Consider the following 27,098-nt stretch of genomic DNA (forward strand, 5'->3'; position numbering starts at 1 on the left):
GTAAATTCATACATTCCCATATGAATTTCTGCAAGTTCAGCCTAGGGGCTCAGTTGCATGATCACTGAGTATAACCAGGCACAGAATTTATGAAGCATTTTTGGAAAAGCAGTGTTTGTTTTGCTTATTCCTTTTGTCTGTTTAACTTGTTGGGTTAGAAGACCTGTATTTTTAGCAAACCCAAAGCATTTTTCTCCTCAGGCAGAGCTTTCCAAAGATAACTCTGCAGAATGTTTTCTTTGATATCTTAGAATCATAAAATCAGTCAGGGTGGGAAGGGACCACAAGGATCATCTAGTTCCAACCCGCCTGCCATGGGCAGGGACACCTCACACTACATCAGGCTGGCCAGAGCCTCATCCAGCCTGGCCTTAAACACCTCCAGGCATGGGGCCTCAACCACCTCCCTGGACAACCCATTCCAGGCTCTCACCGCTCTCATGGGGAAGAACTTCTTCCTCACGTCCAGCCTGAATCTCCCCACTTCCAGCTTTATTCCATTCCCCCTAGTCCTATCACTACCTGATAGCCTAAAAAGTCCCTCCCCAGCTTTCTTGGAGGCCCCCTTCAGATACTGGAAGGCCACAATAAGGTCACCTCGGAGCCTTCTCTTCTCCAGACTGAACAGCCCCAACTCTTTCAGTCTGTCCTCATAGGAGAGGTGCTCCAGCCCTCTGATCATCCTGGTGGCCCTCCTCTGGACACCTTCCAGAATGTCCATATCCCTCTTGTAATAGGGGCTCCAGAACTGGACACAGTACTCCAGATGGGGTCTCACAAGAGCTGAGTAGAGCTCCCTTGCCATGCTGGCCACACTTCTCTTGCTGCAGCCCAGGATCTGGTTGGCTTTCTGGGCTGCAAGTGCACATTGACAGCTCATGTTGAGCTTCTCGTCCACCAGCACCCCCAAGTCCCTCTCCTCAGGGCTGCTTTCCAGCCACTCACTGCCCAGCCTGTATTTGTGCTTGGGATTGCCTCGACCCAGATGCAGGACCCTGCACTTGGTCTTGTTGAACCTCCTGAGGTTGGCTTGTGCCCACCTCTCCAGCCTGTCAAGGTCCTTCTGGATGCCATCCCTTCCCTCCAGCCTGTCTGCTGCACCACACAGCTTGGTGTTATCTTCATGTGGTTTTCTTTTTCTTTCCTTACTCTTTACAGTATTTGAGAAAGGCACATTGGGAACCACATCTACTTTAGACTGTGATGAGATATCATCAGTGATTCAGGATGTTCACAGCATCCTGCAAGGTATAAGAACACTGCAGAGAAAGCTCCCTAGTTCTGTATTCTTGTTCCCACTTCAAAATTGTTTTCTTTGAAGATTGGTATTTTAATGAGGAGACAGTTTCCCCCATCAGCTTTGGTCTAGAGAGCTTTGAGATGAGACCCTGACATCCAGACCATCTCTGTGTTGGTATGGTGTTTAAGGCCTGCTGTATATGGTCCTGTTCTTCCTGGCTGTCCTGAGTGAAGATCTCAGCACTGGAAGTGGAGAGGGTATAAGGCATGTATTGCTACAAGTTGCAGTTAGGCAATAAATTGAGAGGTTTCAGTCAAAACCTGTGTAGTAATCTGAAGCCTTTAGTCATACTTCTAACTCATCTCACACTTGATTTTTTTTTAAACAGAAGTTTTTTATGAATATGCATAACAGGAGAAAAAAAAGGAATACTATTTTATAATGGACAGTAATATGTGCAGTAAATTGTATCTTCTTAGTCTTTTTTCTGGAGAAGATATTGCTTTCCTACTCAACTTCCTAAACTCTGTGAAGACACTTCACAGACTTTCAGGTTAAAGCAGAGGGATGTATTAGGCTTCTTTCACTTTAGCCTGCTCATTACTTGTCATCTACTCTTTTCATATTTCATCTAAACAGAGTTTGGAAATAAGAAATTAATAAAATAGTTTCTTAAAATTTCATTAAAAACATAATAAATAGTCTTTATACCATAAAATCTGCAACACTTGCAGAGACAGTAGTAAAATGTTCTGTCTCTCCTTACCAGATTCTGTAAACTTCTAAGCTGTACTTCAGGACAAAGCTCAGGTAAGGTTATCTATCCACAGGTGGAATGAAAATAATTTAATTTCATAAGGAGAAGGCTATTGAACTCTCCCTGGCTTCATAGACATATTAGGGAAATCCAATCTGTGTTAGCAAATAGCCTGTGGCAAACTGAATTTTGGTCCCTAAGTGCCATAGTATTGAAAAATACGTGAAGTTCTTCTAAGCCAAAGGTCAGTTTAGTTCACTATCACTCCTACAGCTGTGGGTTGATCTGGATGTGTAAAGAATAAGCATCAGAAGAAGCAAACCCACATCAGTGTTTGCCTTTGTGTAGCACTGTTCAAGCTAGCCAGCACTTAGAGATTTTCTCTGCCATTGCCTTTGCATTTGACAGACCTTGGTGGGTTTTTACTCTGAAGCTAAGTACATTAATTAATTTGTTTGTAATGCAAATATTTCAAATAATGCATATATATTGAAAGAATGAACATCAGTAAACCTCAGAGCTGTATATACCTCTGTAAATATGTTTATTTTAGGATTTTTTTTAACATTAATTTCATTTGGCATATGTAAAATGTCTCACACATACATATACATGCTCAAGTATTTGACTGTATGTTGAGTATGTATGTATGTATTTGTATAATGTGGTCTATTGACTTAAGCACACACAGAAGTGTAGAGGTTTTATAGGTACGAGGAGCTTTCTGTTGAAAAGAGAGCTAACAGAGCATGGATTAATGAGTTGGAAAATCCTAATTAGCAACTGACCACTCTAATTAAACCATTGAAGGTAGACTTCGAAGGAAGGTTCACATTTGTCTGGGTGCCATCACCCTTTCTGACTGCGAGAACAGAGGTATATCAAATTCCTTCAGTTTCCCAGAACAAAACTGTTAAGAAAACTAAGAAATGCCTAACTTTTCCAGTATATAACTTAAGGCTTATGTGCATAGTCTGCTCTGGCTTACTAGCTGATAATTTATGGAATTTATAAAATAGTGTTGTCCAATAAATACATAATCCTCAGAGACAATTTGTACTACTGCAGTTTTGGCATTATTTCCCCTGTGCTCAGTAGTCACCTTCACTTTAATCCACATCAATTTGACCTAAGATTTGAAAAGTCACTATTTGCTTTACTCTGTCTGCATTTCTCAAGATTCTTAACCTTGCTTGCATATTATCCCACATTTCTTGTCAAGGTAATAATAAAAATAACCATAAACATGTCTATTAGCCTTAGGCACCCTGTAAAGTATATTTGTATTTCCAGTAGTTTAAAAAGCAAACTTTGATAAAGATTGGAAAAAAATGTCAGAATTCAAATTAAATTTTGGAGCTCTGGTAGGATTACATGGCCGTATCACAGCCTCCTGAGGAAGGAATAATTTGGATATGCAAATGGAAATACAGTTGCTGAATCTTTTGAAATGAAAGATGTTGGCCTTAAATTACATTTGAATATAAAGCTGTTTGCTTTGCTTTGTTTATGTTAAATAAGTTAATAACTTTCTGTGCTTTTTGATGTATTCTTGACTAAAAATAAACATGCAAAGATGTCAATCATTTGAGAGAGATTCTTTGCTAACAAAAATTTACAAAGCCTCTTTGATTGCAGTGGAATTGCACTAGATAGATCTTATTACCTGCAGATCATCAGAGACTGATGTGTATTCCTCAGACGATGGACATTTAGCATAGCCACATGTTTAAGCTTCCAGACAGAATTACTGTTTATATTACAAAAGAACTCATTTTGAGATAGAACCTTATACCACTTGTGAATAACAAATGCCTTGGCTGACAAAATGGAACCAACAAGCTGCTGCTCTCTCTTTCGGGTTTCCTGGATTTATTGTTAGAAAAAAAATATTATAAAGCATTACTCATACTATTGAATTCATAAGTATTGCTGATTTTACGTAATCTTCAATCTTCTATACACACCCAAACACACACACATGCATCCATGTGTATAGTTGGTATTACTTCTAAGACAACAGACCTATGATCAACTTACCATTTGCTATTAGGTCACGTTTCCTCGTTTGCACTCTAGTAACTGCATGCTTCATTCATTGCAAGTGTGAAGTAGCTCACATGGATTTGGATCTCTTTCCACAAACTTTTTTCATTTTTTCCCTTTGCCTCTGCAATGTGCTAAAAGCATTCTCCCAAGCATCAGTGCTAAGTGTTGCTCAAATGTCTTGATCATGTCTGAGGCTTCATAACTAGTGATTTGTTGCCAAGAAGATTGTATAGGCTGCTGTATTGCTTAAAGCATCAGAATTGCTTAGACTTGCTCCTGTCCTTTCTTCTGTGTCATGATGGCTGCACCTAAGCTGGAAGGCAGGTCTGCCTTGTCTGCTTCAAATCTGTGCTTCTCCCTTCCAGATTATAAGGTGATAGGTTGAAGGACACTGCTATTTCTTCTCCTTCTATATACTGAGTTTCCTTTTAGAGGGAATTTATGCAGTAGAGGATGAGGATCCAATCCAGTCTACAGTGACGTGTTGGAAGTATGTTCTTCAGTTGGTGTCAGCCAGGACTTGTCGCCATGTCCTGCAGTATGATGAGATATGTTATATGGGGGAGCTTAGTCACTGAACTCTCTAATAAGAGGGGAACAATAATTGTTTATTTATTAGGGTGGGAAAAGTGTTCCAATAGCAAAAGTAACAATTATTGTCGAAAAGCAAGTTATATAAAAACATGTAGTTACCTCCAAGCTGAAATATGGGGAAAAGCAATGTTCTAAAGTTTCACAAAACAGTTCATTTATATGGCTCTGGGGAACAGATGTGCCAGGATGCACAGAAAGATGTTTCAACTCAGAAAGTCAGAGAAAAATGTGAAATGCTGGCAACAAAATCACATAACCTTGCTTGTGGTTTTGTTGTAAATAACTTTTCTATTGAATCCACTTTTCCTCTTCACTTTCATGGCTGTTCTTAAAGAACCATCACAGTTGTAAATATCTCTTGCCCTTAGCAGGATCATGATGTTTCCCTGGAAATTTGAGAGAAACTGTTTGAGAGGTGTGCTATGACTTCTGAAGCTTGTTAGTACTTTTGACTGTTTTATGATAAATGTGTGCTGTATTTCCCAGCTGGCTTTAGACAGTTGTCCAGATGACTGTGTCTAGAAGAGCTACAGCACATACTGAAGACGGGGAAAAAAAATGGGACATTTTTGATCATTGTCCCCTTGTGATTTTATATCATAACCAGCAGAGCAGCCTAATATAATTTCTTTGGGTTTATTTTTCTCTGTGAGTTATTTTCTTTCAATAATTTCTTTACACCATAACAGAGTATGACAATTTAATACGTTTAGAGAATCAAAACTGGGATGCAGTCTTTTGTGAAAAGCCAAGTTTCTCTCAGTTGTCCCTGTAGTTAAAAAATAAAGTTCTACATCCTGCTAAATGTTACTGTTACTGTGTATCTAGAAGATGGAGTGCTCAATACAGGAGCGAAAGACACAGCAAGGTTTTCATAAAACCCATGAAATTAATTTCTTTTTGAGACTGGAGTAGTAAAGCTCTGAGTAATCTTAGATATAAATGGAATGTAATTATTCTTTTTCAGTTTTAATGATTGGTCTTAAACAGAATTCCTTGAAATACAATTTTATAAACTGAAAGGACCAGATTAACATCGATACCAATACATGACCATAATTAAATAAATGCTAACCCAGGTTAGAGATCTGATTTTATGTATAGTCATACTTTAAACAGTAGTGTTGTATAGTGTGGTCTATCCATTACTTCAGAAATGTACGTGGAAGTGAACAGCCAGAAGACTATAATGGGGCCACCACAAGTGTCAGATGGTGAAGTTCCTCGGGGAACAGGAAAGGAAACTAGAGGCCCAACAACTGGAAACACCTATGAGCAATTATTTCTAGAGTATTTTAACAATCAGCTACCCAGAACGAGTAGTTATGTGTCGATCTGTCTTTAAATTAAAAAAACAAACTAATTTTGTTAGCACTGTACTTCCAGGTGAGGTCAGGAAAACTGATGATGATGGTCTGGTTACCTGCCATTTAGGACCTGAATACTAAATCTGTTAAGCTTTGCTACGTTATAGGCAGTGCTGTTGCAGAGCCGTATGTTCATACACCTCCTTTAGGTGTAAAAGGTGGAAATTCAGGTCTGAAGGCATTCTGACCACTATTGCAGTTTAAAAGGCTCTACACTGTTAAAAAAAAAAAAAAAAAAGAAAAAGAAAAGAAAAGAAACAAAGGTCTTTAGTAAAAGCAGTAGTTTTGTGAGGAGGAGCAGTAGTAGTAGTAGTAGTAATATTAGCAATACTAGTAGTAGTAGCAGTAGTAGGGGTTATAGTTCTACCGATAAAAGACAAGTGTTATTCATTCTGACAGCGACAGCAATTTTGGATGTTAGTTCTTGGTCTTCAAAAGGAACGTGAGTTTGTCTGTCTGAAGAAGATGATGAGGATAGGCACCTTCTATAATTTCTTTTTTAATAAGAAACTAGGGGGAGTTCATAGTGGTACCTTAGGAATGAAGAAAGTGGAAGATGAAATAAAAGTAGTCATGTTACTTACAATGGTTAGGTAGTGCTTGATAAATACCTATACAGACTATACGTGTGATGAACAGGAATATTTCAAATTTGAGAGTTTGATTTTTATGAATTTGGGCTGAACTTCCTTCATAATTAGGAACTTTCTTCCTGTTTCTTTTCATTCTTTCTACACATAGCAGGGATCTTGTGTGAATTACACTAATTTGTTATTCATGCTGCCTTGTGCAGTAAGTAGATATCTCCCATATGGGGTAACTGTTTTGAATACTTACTTGATGCATGCAGTACCAATTGTTTTTGGTTTTCAGCCTTTTGCCAACACCAGGTTCTTCCATACAATGGTAATAATCCACCCTGCTTTCTGTGACCTCCCCTTAGGTGTCACTTCTGTTGTCTGATAGTTCTTGTAATGAATCTGAAGTATTGAAAGCAGAGTAGGCTTTCCTTTGTTAATTTCATCCCATCACCTCAAGTAATATTTGCCCCCTTCTCACAAAAATGGATAAAATTCCTCCAAGGAGAAGGTGACAGTATACGAGGAGTTGCATAAGTCTTCTGGGGCTAAAGGTGTTTTGTGCATATGAGATGTTGCTGATGGTTTTTTTTTTTAAGAATTTGGGGTCATTGTGGATTTGTGCTTGAATAATTCTCTGATCTGATTATCAAGTAAATATAATAGGTAATCCAGGGAGTACTTATTTTCTTGTCTTACTTGGTAAGCCTAGAGACCTGGAATTCTTAAGGATGACTTTTTCCACTGACATTGTCTCCAAAACCAGGTTTGTCCCTAGGAAAAGTTGATCCCTTTATTCTAATGAGAATTATGTCTCAAAAGAAGTGTGTGATGCATTTTCCTATTAAAAAAAAAAAAATCTTTTGTGTGAGTGAAAAGTCAAATCTGCCCTTTAAATCTCCAGTGAGAACAAAATAAAAAAAAGCTAAGCTGTGTTCATAGAAGATGTGCGTCATTTTTCTTCAGGCAACTTGGAAGTGTTTAAATTCTTTTTTCTTGGCATGAATCTCACAAGAGGTTAATCATTTGTGAAGTATATTGCTTTAAAAAAAAAAAAAGATATCTTGATCATCCTCATGTAAAAGGGCACTTTATTTTAAAGACTCAATTTGAGCATGGAACAAATTGATGAAATTATAGTACAAAAACTTTAATGCATTAGAAATGATTACATTTGGAAATCATTATGTATACAAGTGATTATTACAGAAATAACCTTCTTTGTCAAGTATTCTTGGCATGGAAGTAATCAGCATCCTATCCCATTAATTGTTTGAGAAGTCTGAAATCTTTAATGAGGTCTTTTACAGAAGGATTTCAGTCAAATGCAAATGATTCATTGAACCACTTAATCATAAGACAAATAGTAATTCTTTAGTAAGTTTTTTTTTTACGCACTGTAATAAATGTACCATGTTAACTGTAGATACACAGCTTACTGTTTTTTAGTTACTTTTCTCACAGCTTTTTTTTCTAAAGATTCATTGTTAGTCAGAAAGTCATAATGGCTGTACTGAGAAAGAAATTGCTTGATAGATGTCAAGAAATCTGCGTCTGATACAGCTTCAAATAGATTTTTTTTTTTCCCTTTGAGTATTTGAGAAATGAATTTATATCTTCTGGTCGATAGAGACATATTTTTCAGCATCCATTGACAATCAAATACTCTTTTTTTTCACAGGTCTTATTACAACAACTTCAAGAAAATTGGATCGGGAGCAGCAAGCAGAGCATTTTTTGGAGGTAAGATTAAGTTAGAAGATATATGTTAAAAGGTTAACTGATTTTTGTAGTTTAAAATCACTTCTTCCTATTCCAGGAGAGTGGTGTTCTCTCTTCTCTCAGTGTATGACAGACTCACACAAAGCTGGGAATTGCTTGATTATACAAGAACAAATAATACATTTTGCAGTTCACAAGCACAAGAAAAAATTGAACACATATTCATGACACATGTTTTCCACCTCTAATTCCAGCTCTTCACTTAAATCTCTCATTGTAGCCCTTTTATTTGTGACAGAAGTTTAGAATATCTAGAGCATGATTAAAAAAAAAGTTAAAAATTGCAAGAATCACCCCAACCCTGCAAGACTTTGAGTCTTTCAGGTTAAACACGTTTAAACTTTTGTATTTCAAATCTAACATGCAAACTATTCTTTTGGATGAAACCAAATTGTGACCTTGCTCACATTCACTGCATCATCAGGATCAATGAATAATTTCTTAGCATTCACTCATTGGGACTATCAATGGCAATTTTCAAATTCAAAATTGCCATCTAAAACGATCATCTAAACCATTCCCTTGGGCCTTAAGTGAATGCTTCTCTTTATAACTTGCTCACATATGTTAGACAGGGAGTGATAAACTTGTAAACTACTAGTTTTACCACATATGGTTTTGCTCACGTTGCTGTACACCATGCTGTGCTTTTTTCTTTCCTTTGGGTAGAATATCCTTGGTCCCTTCCAAGCTGGTATTCTATGAATCTATGAATCCTTGATTCTGTTCTTTTGTCTGTTTGTGAAATAAGCAATTCTTGATTTGTGTTGGTAAAAGTGAAAAAAAATGAGAACAATATTGTACTACATAATAAATCTTTCCTTCTATGTATTTAAGGAAATTATCTTTAAATCCACACAACCTAAAAAACAGCTGGACAAAAGAGCTGTCAATGTGATTACTGTCTGAGAGCATATTCCCTATTTATTTTGTGTTTGTTAGATATCCCAAATTCTTTTAGTCAGTGCAGAACACAGGAGAGAAGGGTTACTTTATTACTTCACAGATTTGTGGGGTTTTTTTCCTTCAATAATTCACTGTAGATTCTTACACATTCCAGGCCTTAAAATAAATGGAGGGAAGTAAAAGACTTTTCCTGGGTTTAGAATTTATTAAGTTGGAAAGTTAGTAAAGTAATCATGTGTTCTACTAACTGCAAGCTTTCCAGTTTATACTGTCAAAGAATATTGCAATCTGAATGAAATAGTCATTGATTTTGAAATATATCTATTGATGAGAATCCTAGGTCTGTAAGTCTCTGTTGGATTTGTGCTTGCCACAGAGACCTTAGTGAAACATGCCAAATTCACATTTGCCAGAGGATTCCCATACAGATGGAGAAGTGTTGCTATTAATAACAAAAAAAAAAAAAAAAACCAACCCAAAACCGTTACTTAGAGGAATTAAGCTTTAGTCATCAACATAAGTTAATATATTCTCTCACACAAATTTTATCTAGTTTGAAAAAACAACCATCTGCAAGATTTTGAGGACTGAAGATGGGACTTGACAGAAATTGATGTCTGAGGGTGCTCCAAATTTGTGAGTGGTAAATGAAGCAGAGGGCAAGATGCAGAGGAGAGAAACACCAGAGTGCAGTGTCCTGGAGAAGTAGGGTGAGGACCACACTGTTGTAAAACCCACCTGGGCATGGTGTGCAAGAACAGGAGTCAGACTCTGAGAGGGACACGACCCTGATAGCAAAACTGACCCTTTGAGCTGATGATGAAACACTGACCATTGCCACCTCTTGGGAAGTGCATTCCTGGGGATCAGAACAAATGAGCCGCTGGGGATCTGGAGCCAGGCTGGCCAAGCTGTGCTCATTCTTGTGGCATACTCAGAAAGTGTTTTTTAAAATGCCTGCCTGTCTCTGTGCATGATTAACCCCCTGGGGAGGCCTTAATTGCTGAGGCAACCATGGTCTCCCAGTAGTACAGTATTTCCTTTCTGGCTTCATTTCATACCCTTCTTCCAGTAGGCTGTCTGTTATAAAAGAGAGCAAACTTAATTCCCTTTGAAAAGCTCTGATTAGTGGTTGACCTGGCAACCCTTACTTCTCCTTGCCCAGTGTGTGTGAGGCACTTGATAGAACTTCTTAATTATTTTTAATAAGCCTGTCTTTTCCCTACCTGAATTTGACAGGGGAGCTATACCTATACCAGCCAGCGCTTGCTGAGCAAATTCCATCACTAACAGTATTTCCACCTCTTTAGCAAAAGTTATTAGGAAAATAGAATGAAATAAGATGGTGGATGTTCATCATTGTAATTGTGTGTAGTGCCAGTGCTGATCTCTGGACCACTGTGATGGCTTAGATTGATTCTTCTGGAGTCATCAGTCCCTGTCCATATTGGAGGAAACATGAATTACTAACAAGGACAGGATGTGTATTTTTAAGGCTTCCATGCTTAGGAAAGCTGAATGTAAGTGACTCCTCTCTCAAGTACACAAGAAGTCTGTAACAGAGTATGTGAGCCCAAGTCACTGTGCATTTCTTCTCCCTTCCTCCTTTAATTATCTTCTTTGGGTGGATGAACCTATGTCCACATGATGTTTTTAAAGGTACCAGAGGCTGCTGTCACAGGATTTGCACTTACCAAAGAGCATGTGCCACAGTGAGTGCAGAAACTGAGTTAAAAGATGCATGAGAAAGTCAGAAATAAACTCCCCTTTATAAAATACCAATGCGTTTCCAAGGGAGATGCAATTGCAGGTTTCAGGTGATCTGTCTTTATTCTTCAATATTTGCACACATAATTCCTTCCTTCTTTCCTGCTTTTACTTCCTTCTTCTTCTTGTTACATCTTCTAATAATTTTATGTTAACATTCTATCTACTCTTGTATCATTTTCTAAAAAGAAGAATCTAGGAATGGAAAATATTAGTGGATTTTGAGCTGTGGGAGAACATAATGTGGCCATTTTTCTTCCCATACTTTTTGTCAATGCCTCCTAATCCTGGTCTGACAGCTTTACAAACTTCAGTGATTTTGTTATGTGGCTTTATGCAAACAGCTGCTGGAGTGATGGAGGTCTGATAATAAGCATAAAAATGAAACCATTTCATGTAGTGTCTACATCCTTGCCTTGTGTCAGCTGATTTTGAGATGTTCAGAATATGAATAAATCCAGTGTACTTGTGCAGCTTGGTGGGAGGGGATTGTTGAATCCCAGCTATAGTTCATAGACCTGCATGCTCAGCCTGGAAAGTGGATCTGAGTGCACACTTTCTCACCCTGAGTGGTTTCTGAACGCTGGGTTGTAAATGCTGAGTTACTACTACCTTCAACATACAAAGTCTGCAAAACGCACTGACTGCTGGGGAGTTCAGTTTGCTGGGGATTGCCGGGGCAAGACCTGCATTTAGCAAAAGAATGAGCTAAAAGATTTACAGGCTTCAGTGTGCAATTCTAGAAACAGTCTCTGAAACTTCATGATTGGAGTGATAAATTATCTGTAGCAAGAGATGACCTCTTCATCCTCTTGATAACGGTATATAATGAGTTGGTGCTTCTAAAGTGCTGAGGCTATTTAGTCTCTCTTTCATGTGGTGCAGGCTCTTCAGTCCTTTAGCCAGTTTTGAAAATCATATCCATAGTATCTCTCTTTTCCTCTAAACTATGTTTAAATTCACCACTGTAGATTCATTCAGAAATTATCTTTTTAACATTTGTCATGGTAGAAAACTTGTCTATTCAAAGCCTCTCTAAAGAATAAAAATAGTTGCTAACAAGCATGGTCAGAACTTTAGCAGCTGAGGACAATAGGTGTAAAAATGCTGTTATAACAGCCTTAGCCTTTGGAGGTCTGAGTCATGTACCATAATTAATGAGGAAGAGAAATGAGAGCAGAGTGTTGGCTTAGTGCAGCTAATTTTTAGCCAACTTAGCACTATCAGAATAGTAACAGTGCCTCTGGAGTGTCTTGCTTGTGTTGCAAATCAGTATATACAAGTCTCATCAATCTTCCTGCTGGGATGCTTGAGCATAGCTCTGAGAAGGATGTCAGTAATAGTGCAAGGGGTTGTAATTAAGATAAATTGGTAAATTTTATGTGAGTGTCAGAATGCATGGGCTGAATGAAGCATATTGGTTTCTATTTACTGTAAGTACACTAAGAGGATACAATAAACTGTGTTACATTGGTATGTATTTATATGCAGTAATTATAGGGAAATGTAATAATCTGCTGTAATTGTAGCCTTCTAAAGAGAATTCAAATTTCAACTTGCTTAATGGGAAGTTGTAATTGTGAGGGGAATTTTGATGGAGAGACTATCATTTTATTCCACTCGGAATATGGTCTGGAATATAACAGAGAAAATTGCTACTGGAAACTGTGACCACAGTTTATAGGGGAGAGAGAGTGTAAAATCTTTTAAAGCAGCATTTTAAAGTAGCACTGCCTTTCAATTCTTCCCACAAACACTATGGTGGTGGTGGTGGTGGTGGTGGTGGTGGTGATAGTGGTGGTTCAGCATTGGATCAGTGCTGTGTTCCTTGCCATCCGTCCATCGCTTTTCCTCCAGCATCTCCCACATAAGACCTTAACAGATTTAACCTTGTTTTGCTTTTGAGCCTATTCAATTAGTCTGTAGCCTTTGCTGGTGGTGATGCCTGAAGTCACTGTGTCATTTGTGAGAAACTGTAGCGTTCCCTGAAGAATGGCTGCCCTCTGGCAATGTGCTCCTGTATATTTTTACAGGAGAAGTACAAAAGCTGAAGTTCATTTGGTTTATGTAGCTGAATAGTGCTCTAGAGAGCACTGATTGCTTAAATCCTGGATTACAAATCTGTGTAAGCATTTGTTTCATGGATCTTTAGCATTGCCCACATTTGGCAGAAAAAGCTGCATTTTTTCTCAGTGACATGCTGGTGATAGGGTAAAAATGAGGCAGTGTGTCTGATTGAACATTTTGTTTGAGGACTACATGGCTCCAAAGGCACATGCTTTTCCTTTTTTAACACTGAAGCCTATCGGATGATGCAAGGGAAATTTAAAAAAAAAAAAAAAAGGGTAAACAGCCTCTTGTTTCCAGCTTGAGCTTTAAAATGCTTATTGGCTCTGCTGGCTGGAAATAAGATAACTATTTATTATCTTGAGGGCACCTGAAAGGATTTTTAGTAGAACAGTAAGTGTGAAGAGGAGAATTTCTAACAAGACAATGAAAGCTCTATCATGATATAAACTTTGAATGGTAAAACATTGAACTTGAGTGTCAACTTCAAAGTCATGTGAAAAGCAAAAAAAAAGAAAGGAAAAAAGAAATAAAGGGAAGGGAAAAAACAAAGAAAAGAAAGGGAAGAAAATAAACAATTTAAAGAAATGTCAAAAGCATGTTCATCCTCTACTCCCTCTCCTGGGGTTTATCAGCAGAGGGTGTAGCCACCTGTGGGGATAGGTCAGTGCGGTGGTGGATTTAGCAAAGACCTGGGTTCCTAGCATAGAAGGAACATGCCGAACTCGTTCATCCCGCAAAGCAGAATTCCATCCTGTGCCCTGTGTTTTTTGGGAGTTGTTACTCTACGTCAGCTTTCTGGAGGTGCTTAGGCTGTGCTTGCTTCCTTCACCTCACAATTACTTCCCCCCCCACCCCCATCAAGTTGCTGTTTTCAGAAGTAGCCATCAACCTTCCAAAGGCAGGAGATGACCAGAGGTTAAAACTCTCGTTCAGAGACAGATTTGCATATGACATTGCACACTGCTTCTCAAGTGTGTTCAGTCAGAAAGTCTTACACAGCAAAATACAGGAAAACTCCTGGTGTGGTTCTTCTATCTGCAGTGATAAGTGGTATCCTCAATTAGATGGCTGTCTCTAGCTAATGTGGTCCAATAAGATGAAGAATTATCAAGTGGATCACTGAAAACATTGCTAGTTCAGTTGCTAACTGAATGGACTCTGTGCAGGAGATAGGAACAGGAATTTTAAATTGCAAAATAATTAAGGCATGGCATGTTTATGGGTTATTCTCTTTGGTTATTGCAAATTGCAATAGCTCCCAGATGTTCCTTTATTTTAGATAGTGACTTGAGAAGTAACACAGACAACAAAGCCTAAGCATTGGGAAAACTGCGTTTAATAGCATTTTTTTCCAAGCATGTGGAATTTTATTTTCTCTGTTTTCTTATTAAATATTAAAAAAAAAAGGTATTTAAACTCCTGAATATTCTGGGTTAAGAATCCAATGGGAAATGTACACAAAATTCTGGTGACATAATATATATTAAAGGCAAGGGGCAAGAGTGGGTCCACATATATCAAATAGTCTTGGTGACCCTCAGCTTATTTGAATTATTCAATGAGATACCAATATCCTTGAGAGACTGGATGTGCAAAGAATGTTTATGTCATTTCCACAGAATTTGTGGACTTTGAGTCAACCCTGAGAAGGTTTTGTTTGCTTTTTGCCTTGTGCTTAAGGTTGACATCAGTCTTTATTTTTTTAGATACCATTCATCTAATTCCTCAAACTCTCTCAGGATTAGATTGTTTCACTTCAAAATGTTTTGGAAGCACAAACACCAGGATGATATTAAGGATACTTACAGTCCTGACAGCTCAATTAACTGTATCATTTATATCCAAGTATCTGATTCTGGTCTCTCTTAGAGAGTGCTGATGACATCCAACTAATCTCAAACTGTACAAGAGTTCTTGAATGGTAGTACTTTAGTCCAATATTAAAATCTCACACTTGTTTGGTTAGTCCATTCTATTGATTCAAGATATCAATAGTAACCAAAAAAAAAAAAAGGCAGTCCTCTTTTCTATGCTTGATGAACTTCCTCAATGAAAAATCCTTATAATTGGATATGCAAAACTTTAAGGTTTTGTTATAATGTTTGACAGTTAATGAGATGAGTAAATATTTTGTAGACATTTCAGAGATGTACTGTAAAATTGTATTAATTCATTTGGGTATTAAATAAAAAAGCACAGCTTGTTTATAATGTAGCCACTCCTTAGCTCATGGAAGAGATTTCATTTTCCCAGTTCATTTTTTTACAATGACAGATTCCCCATTTACAATTGCATGTCACACCAAATGTATTTTCCACAAAATCATGTTTCACACAGCATAGTGTTTCACCAGATAGTGAGTCTGCTAGAAATGGGCAGGGAACAATTGATATTATGATCCAAGTTTAAAAATATATTAGCCATTTGGGTGAAAATTTGACCCAATATAAAGACACAGATGATTTTGCAAGTAGTGATGCAGGTTCATATTTTGAAGAGCACAGCAAGATCAGAGTTGGATCACACACTGCTGTCTACAATAGTTGCTGTCTCTCATTAGAAAAATCACATTTCTTACTGCCTAGAGCTTTGCCTTAGTTAAAGAATGATTTGCATACATTTGCAGAGGGGAGGGAGCTTGTTTTACAAATTTCATGAGTCACTGACCTGAACCATTGGGTCATGAAATGAAGAAATTAAAATCTGCAAAGCACTGCACTGTCAGCTTTTTCATGCTGGGCATCGAGTGCCTCTTTTAGGATTTCCCTTTTGGACCCACAGCAATCTAGCAGCAGGTCTTGACTTTAAGCACCTCATTGCATGCAAGCGTGGAAGGAGATGCTCAGCATACAGGCTTTGTGTTATCAGGTGCTTTCCAATTCTTTTAAAGGCGTAACAGAGAAACTGGAATTGTGCCAGGAAGCAAATCCAGCCTACAGGCTGCCATGCTGCAAGGTTCTGAGCGTCTCCTGGGAGCCTGGAGGTGTATCAGCATTTCCTTTATCCTCTGGACCTAATTAAAATCTCACTGAATGTAGCATCATGCAGTTGTGAAATCAAGTAGTGTGAGAAAGAGAACTTTTTATGACTAGCATAATGTTAAGACATATGTGATGTCACTGGACACTGGAGAGTCTTATTTATTATCCTGGGGGCTAGTTGAGTTCCTTTGCTTACCCTGAGTGGTGTGGTCAGTATGGCTTCAGTGGCAATAATTTTCTTGGAGTTATCCATGATAATCCCCAGGACAAGAGAATTAGGCATCAGCACCCATGGCTGCATTTCCCTAGACAGGTCTGGGAATGGGTGAGTAAACACATGAGAGAAAAGCAATTTATATATACACAAAACCTGGGGGTTTTTCTTGCCTTTTTGCAGAACTACAAGATGGCAGAGCATTATATCAGTGTAAATGGGATGGAAAAGTGTTACTGAAAACAGCAAACATTATTGTGAGGTTTGAAAATTCAGTCTGCACTTACGTGTTAAGTGCTGTTGAAACAGAGAGGGATATGTTAATGGTCTTCTTTCCTGTGTTAGAAGTTGTTCCTCATGCTAAGCTTGTGTAGGCAGATTCTGTGGTTAATCTATACTAAGTTCTTTTCTGCCAGAATTTCGGTGTTTGGTCTAATGTTGCTTTCTTGCTGAAGGATTAGCTCGCAGATGAGCTCAGGGTTAACAGGTTTTTAATTCATTGTATGTTTCTTAAGATCTATAGCTCTCTCTTTTTATGAGCTGGAGCCCACCTACCAGGCCCAAATTGGTCAGATATACCCTTTCAGGGTGTCTCCTTTGCCAGGCTCCATGCTTGGCGAGACAAAGAGTCATTGTGAAGGGCATGCTGCTTTGCTAAATCTTCACGTTTGTTTTATGAATGTGCCAAAGTTTTAATCTTCTGCAGAAACAGCAGGAAATCTTTCACATGCTTTGAATCTAATTTAAATATACAGAGCCTTTGTGTTATCTGAAGCATGTCTGCTTTAGTGCTATATCACGTTTTCTGTAGCATTTGCAATACCCATCAGCTGCCAGACTTTTAATGTATGTCTTAAGTGTTTGAGCACACATGCATGCATGCACATATACATTTAGTGGACGTCTCAGTTTTCTGTCTTCCTGCTTAAGACCAAACTGAATGTTGGATTTAAGGCAGGGAGCATCCTTTTTCCTCCATGAGGAATACATTGCATCTGTACTAAAATCCTTTCTGGGCATAGGAAATCCTAGTATGTCTTTTAATTAATCCACCATTTAGAAACACACCCTTGAATAAGATTTGAATCCATTTGTCCTTTTTCCCAGGATGATCTATACTCACTGTTCAGTTCTCTCCAAAAAAAAAAAAAGTTAATTCTGGGATATCTTTGCAGTGACTTGTTGCTATGATTTATATACACCAAATCTAACTATGCTGCAACACATCATGAAGGGATCCCAACACTAAATCTCCCATTCCTTTGACTTGAGTGGACCTTAGGTTGGTTTGAGATGTGGTCTTTGATCACAGGTTGTTGCAGTGTCTATGCAGCCTAAGTGGGGATGGTTACCTGCATTTTAAGCAGTCCTTTCCCCAGATCATCTTCACCTAAGAGCCCTTGAGTTTACAGGCATCCTCTCTGCAAGGCAAACACTGGAAAAAATTTTCTTTTGAAAGTTGTGTTGAGTTTTGCTCTCGTCCCTACAGGTCTCTTTCCTCCATCATGGTGAACATCATTCATATTCTTGAAGTCCACTCCCCTGAATCATACCATCACTGTAGAGTAACATCATCTGGGTTTTATCAGTGCTTCTTCCTCTGATTTTTTTAATTTTTATCTTCACCTAATTAATGTTGTTATTGTCCAGGGTCTCATAACTTCCAGTATTGGTGATGTACTGCAAACTCTTCATTCCCCAAAATTTTCCCCACAAGTCCATGCACTTCATGGCAGCCTCTTCCTGGTATACCTTGAATATACAACATTTTCTTCAAGTCTCACCCCTTACAGTCTTCTTAACATAGCCTTTAGTATATTTCAATATTATGTATTTTTCCTCTTTATCTGCTTTTTCATATTCCCAGATTTCTACCCTATCCCTCTGCCATGTAATTCTGCAACATTCAGCTGGAGCAAAAAAGACATACTGGCAAAAGTAGGAAAATGTCATGCAAAAAGTCTGACAAAAATGTTTATTGTATTTTATTTTAAAAATTATTTGTTATGACAGAAGTACATCATTATGTGAAATGTGCTGAAATAAGATGGAGTATTCAGTGTAATTTCTAACATGACACAAATTATTTACTAGACACCTAGAGATAAGAAAACCTTTAATCAGGTTGAGAATCAGTTTAATAAGCATATTTGACACCTTTTTTCTCCCTAGCTATATTATCGAGGAACATAAGAATCCTAATGCTTTTCTTATCTGACTTCAGCTTGATGATAATCAGAGACCAAACAATTATTTTGCTTTTATGAAGATAAGATTTAAACAGAAATGTACAAAGACCCTGAAGCATCAAGTATTATGAAATCTGCCCTCAAAAGCAGTAATTTTCTTTTCCTGGCCTACCAAATTTTGGTTGTCAGGAAACATACTAATTTCCTCATTCTGAAATGTAATATTGCTGTTTGCTAAACTCTCATGATACAGAGACATTGAAAATACTATAGCAGTTCTAGAGTACATTTTAAGTTTTGGCAAAACCCAATACTTTCTTTGGCAAGGAATATTGAGAATATTCAAAAGGAAGGATTAACATGAATAACTGAGAGCAAAAATGTCAGAATAAAAATAATTATTTTTTATCACATTCCATGGGGAAGTAAAAGATACAAATGTTTCTAATAGCAGTTTGTCAATTTATGGCTTCGACTTTTCTGAGGACCATCATGTTATCTGTAATCCAGACACCAGCAAATATCTGAATACTTTCTGTCATAGCCTAAAATATATTTGGTTTTCCCTGTGAATCTTGTTTCCTTCCACTGTTCTCCTATCTAATTTTTAAGATGTTGTGTGAATAAGGATGCATTCTTAACCCTCAAGAGCTCTTTTAAAGACTTCATTGGAAAAAAGATGAGAATTTAAACACATGGTTTTATATTGGCACACTTGGGGGGAAAAAAGGTGGGGAAAAAAAAAACCCTCAGAAAAAATTCTATAAAGTCCTAAATTTAAGAATATACATTTTAGTTAAGCAGAGATGATGTTTTATTATGTGATACATCTAAGTATGCCAAAATGGCATGGCCTCTGTTGACTGAGAGAGATGCAGAAGGCAGTGAGACAGGTGCATTAGCTTGACATCAAAAGAAGATCACAATAGCAGCAGGAATGAAAATATTAACTGACACATGCAGTTCATTTTCATAGAGTCCTTATCCTCCTCACCAAAGCCCTGTTGTTCAAATGGACCTGCTTGAACTCTCTCTGTGTCTCTTTGGCCATATTTGTGAGATTGCACTGAATGCTGAAGTCCATGTTTTGTCTTTTTTTAATTGGCATTTACTAAGTGTATGTAGAGTTAAGGATCTCTCACTATTTTTCTTGCAAACCACTGGATACCTCCTGAGTGCAATCTTAACTGTAGCATCTCAGTCAGGGAATGGCATTTTAAAAAGTAAAACAATATTTGCTTTAAATGCCTTCTCTTCAGGCATTTAATCCTCATAATATCCAACTCTTAGTGTGAAAGTATCAACTGAAAGCTGTGGCATTCTTAATAGGAAGTGTAAAAGTGTACAGAAGATTTTGGTTTTCTGCAGGGCTAGGAGGGTGCCTGGTGATGGATCACACCACTGATGAGATGTCCAACTTCCAAAAAGCCGCTGAGCTACTGAAAGAAGTCTCTGCTGCTGTATCATAGTGCTCAGCATGAGGCAGTCATCTATCCTGCTTCTTGACAGAGCAAATGACCCTACTTGCAGCTGTGGGCTGTGTTTTCAGTACCTTGTTCAATTCTTGTAAGTGTGTCACTTTCCTCTCCTCCATGCTGTAGCGTGGACTGAGAGTTACCTCAGGACTTCTAAGCTGAGACTCGCTCCAGTTTCTCTGAAAGCTCCACTAGCCCTTGGATGCCTAAGCAGTAGTAGCTGAATGAATTACACATTCGTGCTCTATTTTCTAAAGGTTATTGGGCACACATTGCCTGACTTACATGGCAAAATAGGAAACGTCTTAAACTTCATTTGGTCAACTGTGTTGGTGTGAGCTGAAATTCCCCCCCACCGACAATAACCAGGCTAGCCCAGTCTGGAAGCAAATGAAAAGCTGTATTTACAAGCAGATGAAATGCAATGAATATGTACAAATATACAAAATTCACAACACTTACAAATATATACAATCAATAGAAAAGCACAACCAAGCTCCCTTTGCTTCCCCCCCAAGGGGACCCTCCCAAAGGGGGCCTCCCTCTCCCAGGAGCTTCCCCCCCAGACCCCCCTGGACAGAGAAGCAGAGTTTAGTTAGAGCAGAAGGTTGTTAACTTAGCTGCCAAGGTCAGTGTGTTATCTTCAGCCAGAAGAGAAGAAGAAACAGCAGCCAGACAGCCCAGCAACTGCCCCCACTGCCGAACGCAGAATGTGCCGAATGCCTACTTTGTTTTGGGTAATAGTTCTTAAACATTTCTATCTATACAATGGAAGTGTTTAGAACAATCGTTATTTTGCTTTCTTACACCCAGTAGTGACTTATTTACATTCTTTCACTTTCTCTGTTCTGAACTTTGCAAGGAAAAATTAAAAAGACAGTTTCAAACCATCACATCAACACACTACCTTTGCCTCACTGATCTTTTAACTTAGATTTAGATATCTTGTCAGATTAGTAATTTGTGGATTAGACCTGCTCTTATTATCCCCCTTTCTGAAACTGGATGCACTTTTAGAGACCAGTCTATTTGTATATTTTATATAGTTTCTCAGAGGAAGCAGCAGCAACATCTGTAGGTGGTGTCAACCAGGGCTGCACATCATGAACAAGCATCTGGGGTCCTGGCCCCAACATCTAACCACGGGGATTAGCGCATGGGGCTGGCATGTCTGACCTCCCTGTGCCAGGGGATCATGCCTCCTTTACTGGTCCTTGTGCTGTTCAAGAGCTCCTGTAAATCAGGAGCTTTTGCATGGCTATTTCCTGCAAAGTACCCAGCCTCCTTTACACCTTCTGACACAGTCTCAAAAGGAGAACTGCAACTAAAACTTTCCTTGTTTGATTTCTTCTGCTACAAACCAACAAAGCAAATCATTAGAGGGACTACTTCTGCTTCCTCACTTTTGCTCTCTTCATCTAATGAGGGCTAATTGGAGTCCCATAAACTGAAACCGGGAAAGTTGTTCTTCTTCCCCCATATATCAGTCACTCACTACCAAATTTGGCATATTGTTTTACGCAGTGTTTTGTTGTCCCCCAGATCACATTATCAGTGGGACAGTCTTACAAAGGTTAATAGCATTACTAGGTTGTCCCTCAGTCTGACATTCTTGCTCATCGCTCTAAATCCAGTCATTTTACTAGTGGCATCATTAGACATCACTACTGAAGTTAATTGGATAGGGCTTGCCACTGACTTAAAATCCAACTCTATAAATCGTAGCTACTTGTAGCTGATTTTCCCTGCTCCTAACTTTCATTTCACAAGTGGGAAAAGTATGAAGTATGTGTGGGTTGATGTACCTGGCTTTTCAACCACACTCTTTGACATTTGCAATCCAATTATCGGTCACCTCAGCCATGCATTCAGTCCAACTGTCCTCCCGTTGGTATGCCATGTGTCAACACCCACTCCCTATACTGCCCTAATGGGAAAATAAACAGTAAATTATGAGCCTATATAAATCCACTAAAGAGTTACTGTGACTCCATAAACCATGGAATTGAAACTGAACTGCTTTATGCAGTTGCTGGTGATAGCAGCAAGCTGTAATTGCCAGTCTGTGTTTTCAAAAGGTCCCAGCTTACCAAAGTCAGGCAAAATAAGTATTTATTGAGCTCCTTGGTGTCCATACAGCAAGAACATGAACCTTAAGGCCCATGAATGGCAGGATTTTGATATTACCTTCTTGAATAAGTGGTTGTCATCAGTAGAAAGCAGTAAAATTATGCTAATCATCTTTTATTAAATATTTCCTTTCTGCAGATGGAAAATACTCTTCCTAGGCTCAGCTTACATTTCACTGACCCTTTGCACAGCAGTGAATGCCATCCTGTGGCTGCAAAAACCAAATGCATGTTAGCAACTAATTCTGCAGAAGAACCAAAATGCTAAGAATATTTTTAAAGTTACAATCTTTTAAAATTCCTCCTGCACTGCAGGAGTAGAATGTCATCTTCTTATTATTCAGACACGTAAAGATCCTTTTCCAGGACTCCAGGCACTGTGTAATTAATTAATTATAGTAGTATTAATTGATTAATTAATATTAATAACCTGAACATTTTTAATGCGTTCTGAGTGTTATTCAGGGAAATTAACATTTTCAGCCACAATATTTTTTATTTTATTTTTTTAAAACACATTTGGAATGTTAAAACTTTGGGACAGTTTTTTGTGTTGTATCATTCCTCCAAATGACCTTATTCCTCTATGCACACCTGCTATTTATTTTGACAGTATGGTCTTGGCAGGTTCATATACATTGCTCTTTGGGTGCATGTGTAACAGATTGAACCAAGAGGAAAAAGAAATCATGTTAAAGAAAAGAATTGTGCAGGAAATTGCTGCTTCTTTAAAGTAAACAGAAAATCCAACATTTTCCTGAGTGTTAAAATAAGATTTTTCCCAGTCTGTTATAGTGCATACAGTGGTGGTGCTGCAGTGCTATGCATCTTCTCTGCCCTTTAGTGAAAGGCTTACAACTTTCAGGTATTTGATAGGCAACTGGAGCTCAGGGCTGAGCAAAAGCTGACTGAGACATAAAAACTACTGAAATGAGGGTTTTGAGCAAAACGTACAACCCCGTTCTCACTAAAGTCAATGTGAAAATTCCCATAATTTCCAGGTCAGAGGTTTCCACAGCTGGCCAAGTCCTTCTCCACCAAGAAGATACCTTTAATTCTTCAAATGCTCAGACATGATCTCAGTTCAATAGGGAAACACTTTAGTCTTTAGACTTTCCCTTTGTGTCCCTAGCCATGCAGTATGCGTATACCCTGACATCAATGGTGTGGTTGGCAGTGCTCAGGTGATTCATGTGTTTATGGAGGTTTGTAGTGGTTCATCAGAAAGCTGAAAAGAGAACTAAACTGACCTCATGCAAATAGAGTTAAAATTAACTAGTACCTTGATGTACACCCAGCTGTGTCAGTCTTGTCAAGCAAAAAAAACCCAACCCAACCCAACCCAACCCAACCCAACCCAACCCAAAAAAAAAAAACAAAAAAACAAAAAAAAAAAAACAAGTAAGGCTTTTACTGTGTTAAAGACAGGTCCTAATGCACTCATCAGGAAAAGGGCTGATTGCTTTCATCCTTTATCACCAGAACAGTTATTTAAATTTCAGTTTCATATCTTTTGTACTGGACATAATACCTGAGCCCATTTCGCAGGCTGAACTTTTAAAGCTGGAAACTGAAATTGGAAAAAGTCAAAAGATAGTCTGGGAACTTGAGTTTTGCTTCTAAATCAGAATCTGTGTTATTTCGTTGTGTATAATTCCACACTGATTCTCAAGCAGCTTGTAAAATTGACCCCATGTCAATGTAAACAGGATAGTAGATATTTATAGGATGCCTAGAATTGAAGACAAGTGGAGATTGAGATAATAAGGCTTGCCTATATTGCCTATTAGATAAAAGTGTGATTAAATATGGCCTAATTAATGCTTATTATCTGTCTAAAATTAATTTGTCACAGAAGGTTGTGAAGTAGGCATCAAGAAGTCAAGTAGAACTTTTTATTGCTAAAAATCAAAGCAATTATTGATGTGATTTACTTTAACCTGGTCTGACAAAATCAGGATGATACTGTCATGAAAAAACCTGCCTTCAGAGGAGCCCAACAACCAATCTCCTTATACATGGTTATTTCCTTTACCTTATTTTACTTACTTCTTAGCCTAATTTTCTGAGCATTTTTGTACATTTTTATATGATTTTTAGGAGGTAGTTTATGCATTGTTACATGCATGTGTAGTTGGTATCATATTGTCCTCTTAAGATGATTAAAATTTGGCTTTGCACATGATTGCTAATCAAATAACCTGAATATCACCAAAAAAATCACATCTTTGTTTTTTCCCTCTTATATTAATACCAACGGTCACAGTAATCTTCCTGAGTTCACTAAAGCCAGATATATTCATGAGTCCTAAAAAAAAAGTCCATTTTTGCCTTTTGCAAATTTAGAATATCTCCACAGGTTCAAAATCTGGAAGTAGACTGTAGCCCTTAACAGTCTGATTTTATACTTTCAACCTAGCTAAGAAATAAATCTTTGTTAATAAGATTTTTAACTGCTAAGTTTTATTTTGAACATAAAAGTGTAGAAGCTTCATTTTTTTCACCCTGAAAAAACTAAATTGCATTTTAATGAGAAAGGCTACTCGTCAGGCTATCAGCTATGAAACTGTCTTTGAAATGTTTTACATGTATGTGTAGATGGAGAGCATTCATTATTGCTTGAATATTGTGGGGAAACAGTGTAAGATGGAAACCAGATATTTTCAGCAGTTACTGGTGGGAGACAAAGACCTTTAATGTGAGATCACTGGTTCTGGATTAGGCTACTTTGGTATTGTTCAAAGGCTTGTTGGGAAGTGCTGAATGATACAGTAGGGATTTGGGGAAGGGGCAAGGTGTGGGGAGAAAGTTACTCTCTGTTGTGAAATTGCAGAATTCCTCACCAGCATTGTAGTGTGTTTCCCTTCAGTGACCAAAATGCCCCCCATCCTGACTTGGGGACCTAGCATGCCTCTCCTCATTTTGCCCTCTCACTACCATCACTCATTAATCATTTGCCTTTTGAGGGCTTTCTTTTTCTTATGACAGTTCATTTTAAGCCCTGATTATTTTCGTAGCCCCATTCGTAGCACAGATGCACAAACAGTTTATTGATGGGTGAAGGTGGTTACAAACTGATGATGGGGAAGAACAAATGGCTGGAGGAGGAGCTGAAGATGGGGCTGGATGTATCTTAATCTGACTTTCTGCCAGAGACAAGGTGGTGTCACCCTCTGTTAGCACAGCCAAGTGCTGATCGCTAAATCAATTGGGGAAATAAAAAAATAATAATTAAAAAAAAGTGTTATCCTTCTTTTTTAAAGTATTCAGTTCCGCTTCATATAGCAGTGTAGAATTTGGATGCAGTATATCTATAAATTAGATAACTTTAAAGGAATTTCAGTGTATCTTTCATCTCACTGGTGGCCAAATAAATGTATTACTTGCTAAGCAGTAACAATATTGTTTCAAGACTGACCCTCACAGGGCCTCACTAAGGGTGTTTCCTCTGAGGTCAGAAGGCACTGGCTGTTGGCTTGACAAAATTTGTATAGAAGCTTTAATCTTACAGTTTAGCAGAGAAGATAATACTTCTTTTGAAACCTTAAACGTTTTAGTTGCAGTTATTACTCTATTGTTACAGAAACTGTATGAAACAATATTTCTAAGGACATGCAGAGCGAGCTGCACTGTATGATGATTTCTCTTAGAGGAAGCTCAACAGGATGTACCACATCAGCATGAGGCAGTGCTGCTGACTTACTGCTAAATAGACAGAGGGCTACTACAACACACAGAAATTGCCTACATCAAATTGGGGAATTTCTGCTAAAAGAGCTGCTATACCTTAACATCAGTTTGACTATCTGGGGACCTATATTATAAACTGATAACAGTTGCACACCCAAACAGGGATGTAAAGTATATATCGTTTCGCAGCTTGATTAATAAACTCCACAGTGACTGGTACTATAGCTTGATTAAATTTTGGTGATATATCAACATACATTTTTGAGCATAGCATTTCTGCTGATAGTTAAAATATAAACTAAATTATTAATATTAGACGTTGAAAGAAGATAAAATCTTCTGTCTTTATTATTAGTCAGAATGATTACACATATTGACTAGTCTAGTAGGAAAAAAAAAAAAGAAACATTGAGGACATGTAACAATCATCATAATACTAAGGAAGCTTTGAAGAAGGTGTTTGGTTCCTTCTTACAGTGAAGATGAGAATCAAATTACTTTTGTGGATAGAAAATGAAGGGTAATTGAATACTTGAGAAAGGGCAATGCAGTGATCTTAGAAGTTGATGCACGTTCTTTAGCAGCACAGAAGCTGAGAGCTACTGTATTTCCCAAATACCAAGATAAGATTTTTGGAGAAGGGCATTATCTGCAGAGGTAGAGCTGGTAAAGGGGAACTTACTGGTATTTAGTCACAGGTGTTTCTTATCACAAGAAAAGCAAAATCCACAAATGAAGTAGATATTCAAGTATGAATAGAATTACAACTGACATAGAGATTACTGCTAACATTAAACTGCATAAATATCTTAATTTGCACGTTTTATGTTATTTAAAGCTGCTTGAAGTGAAAAATTTTCAGAGTTGACTACTCCTTATTTTCTTTTCACAAAACTCCCTGATTGTAATCTTTCTATCAGCAGGAGCTAAACACTTCTTCAAAGTTTACTGTGAAGATCAATGCACAACTTTTATCTTCTTTCCCTTTTAGAAGCTATGAAGGTAGTTATAATTCTCTTTAATAATAGGCTGTTCCTAAAGAGGTTCCATGTGCATGTAAAATTTATTTTTAGGCAGTCACACATCAGTCTTTATCTTGTTTTGTAAGGTGTCAGTCTGAAGATTGGTAAATGTCCTTGGATCCAGATACTATCAAAAACTATTTTGAGTATATTCTTCTGCTTTTCAATTTTTCTTCAATGGGCACAAGCTGGAGCATAGGAGGTTCCATGAGAACTTAGGAAAAGACTTCACTGTGAGGGTGGCAGAACACTGGAACATGCTACCCAGAGAGGCTGTGAAGTCTCCTT

The 27,098-nt window shown here is 37.9% G+C and overlaps 1 protein-coding gene across 3 annotated transcripts in view; it reads left to right on the top strand.

The window, feature by feature from the left end:
- Window positions 1-27,098, top strand: part of FAT3 (FAT atypical cadherin 3) — a 329,724-nt gene that overhangs the window by 187,859 nt on the left and 114,767 nt on the right. For all 3 annotated transcript variants that reach the window (XM_054382510.1, XM_054382519.1, XM_054382527.1), the window contains exon 3: window positions 8,267-8,328. In XM_054382510.1, the coding sequence (XP_054238485.1) occupies window positions 8,267-8,328 (62 nt within the window). The remainder of the gene's footprint in view (window positions 1-8,266; window positions 8,329-27,098) is intronic.

The sequence above is a fragment of the Indicator indicator genome, chromosome 1 (assembly GCF_027791375.1).
Source record: "Indicator indicator isolate 239-I01 chromosome 1, UM_Iind_1.1, whole genome shotgun sequence".
NCBI lineage: Eukaryota > Metazoa > Chordata > Aves > Piciformes > Indicatoridae > Indicator > Indicator indicator.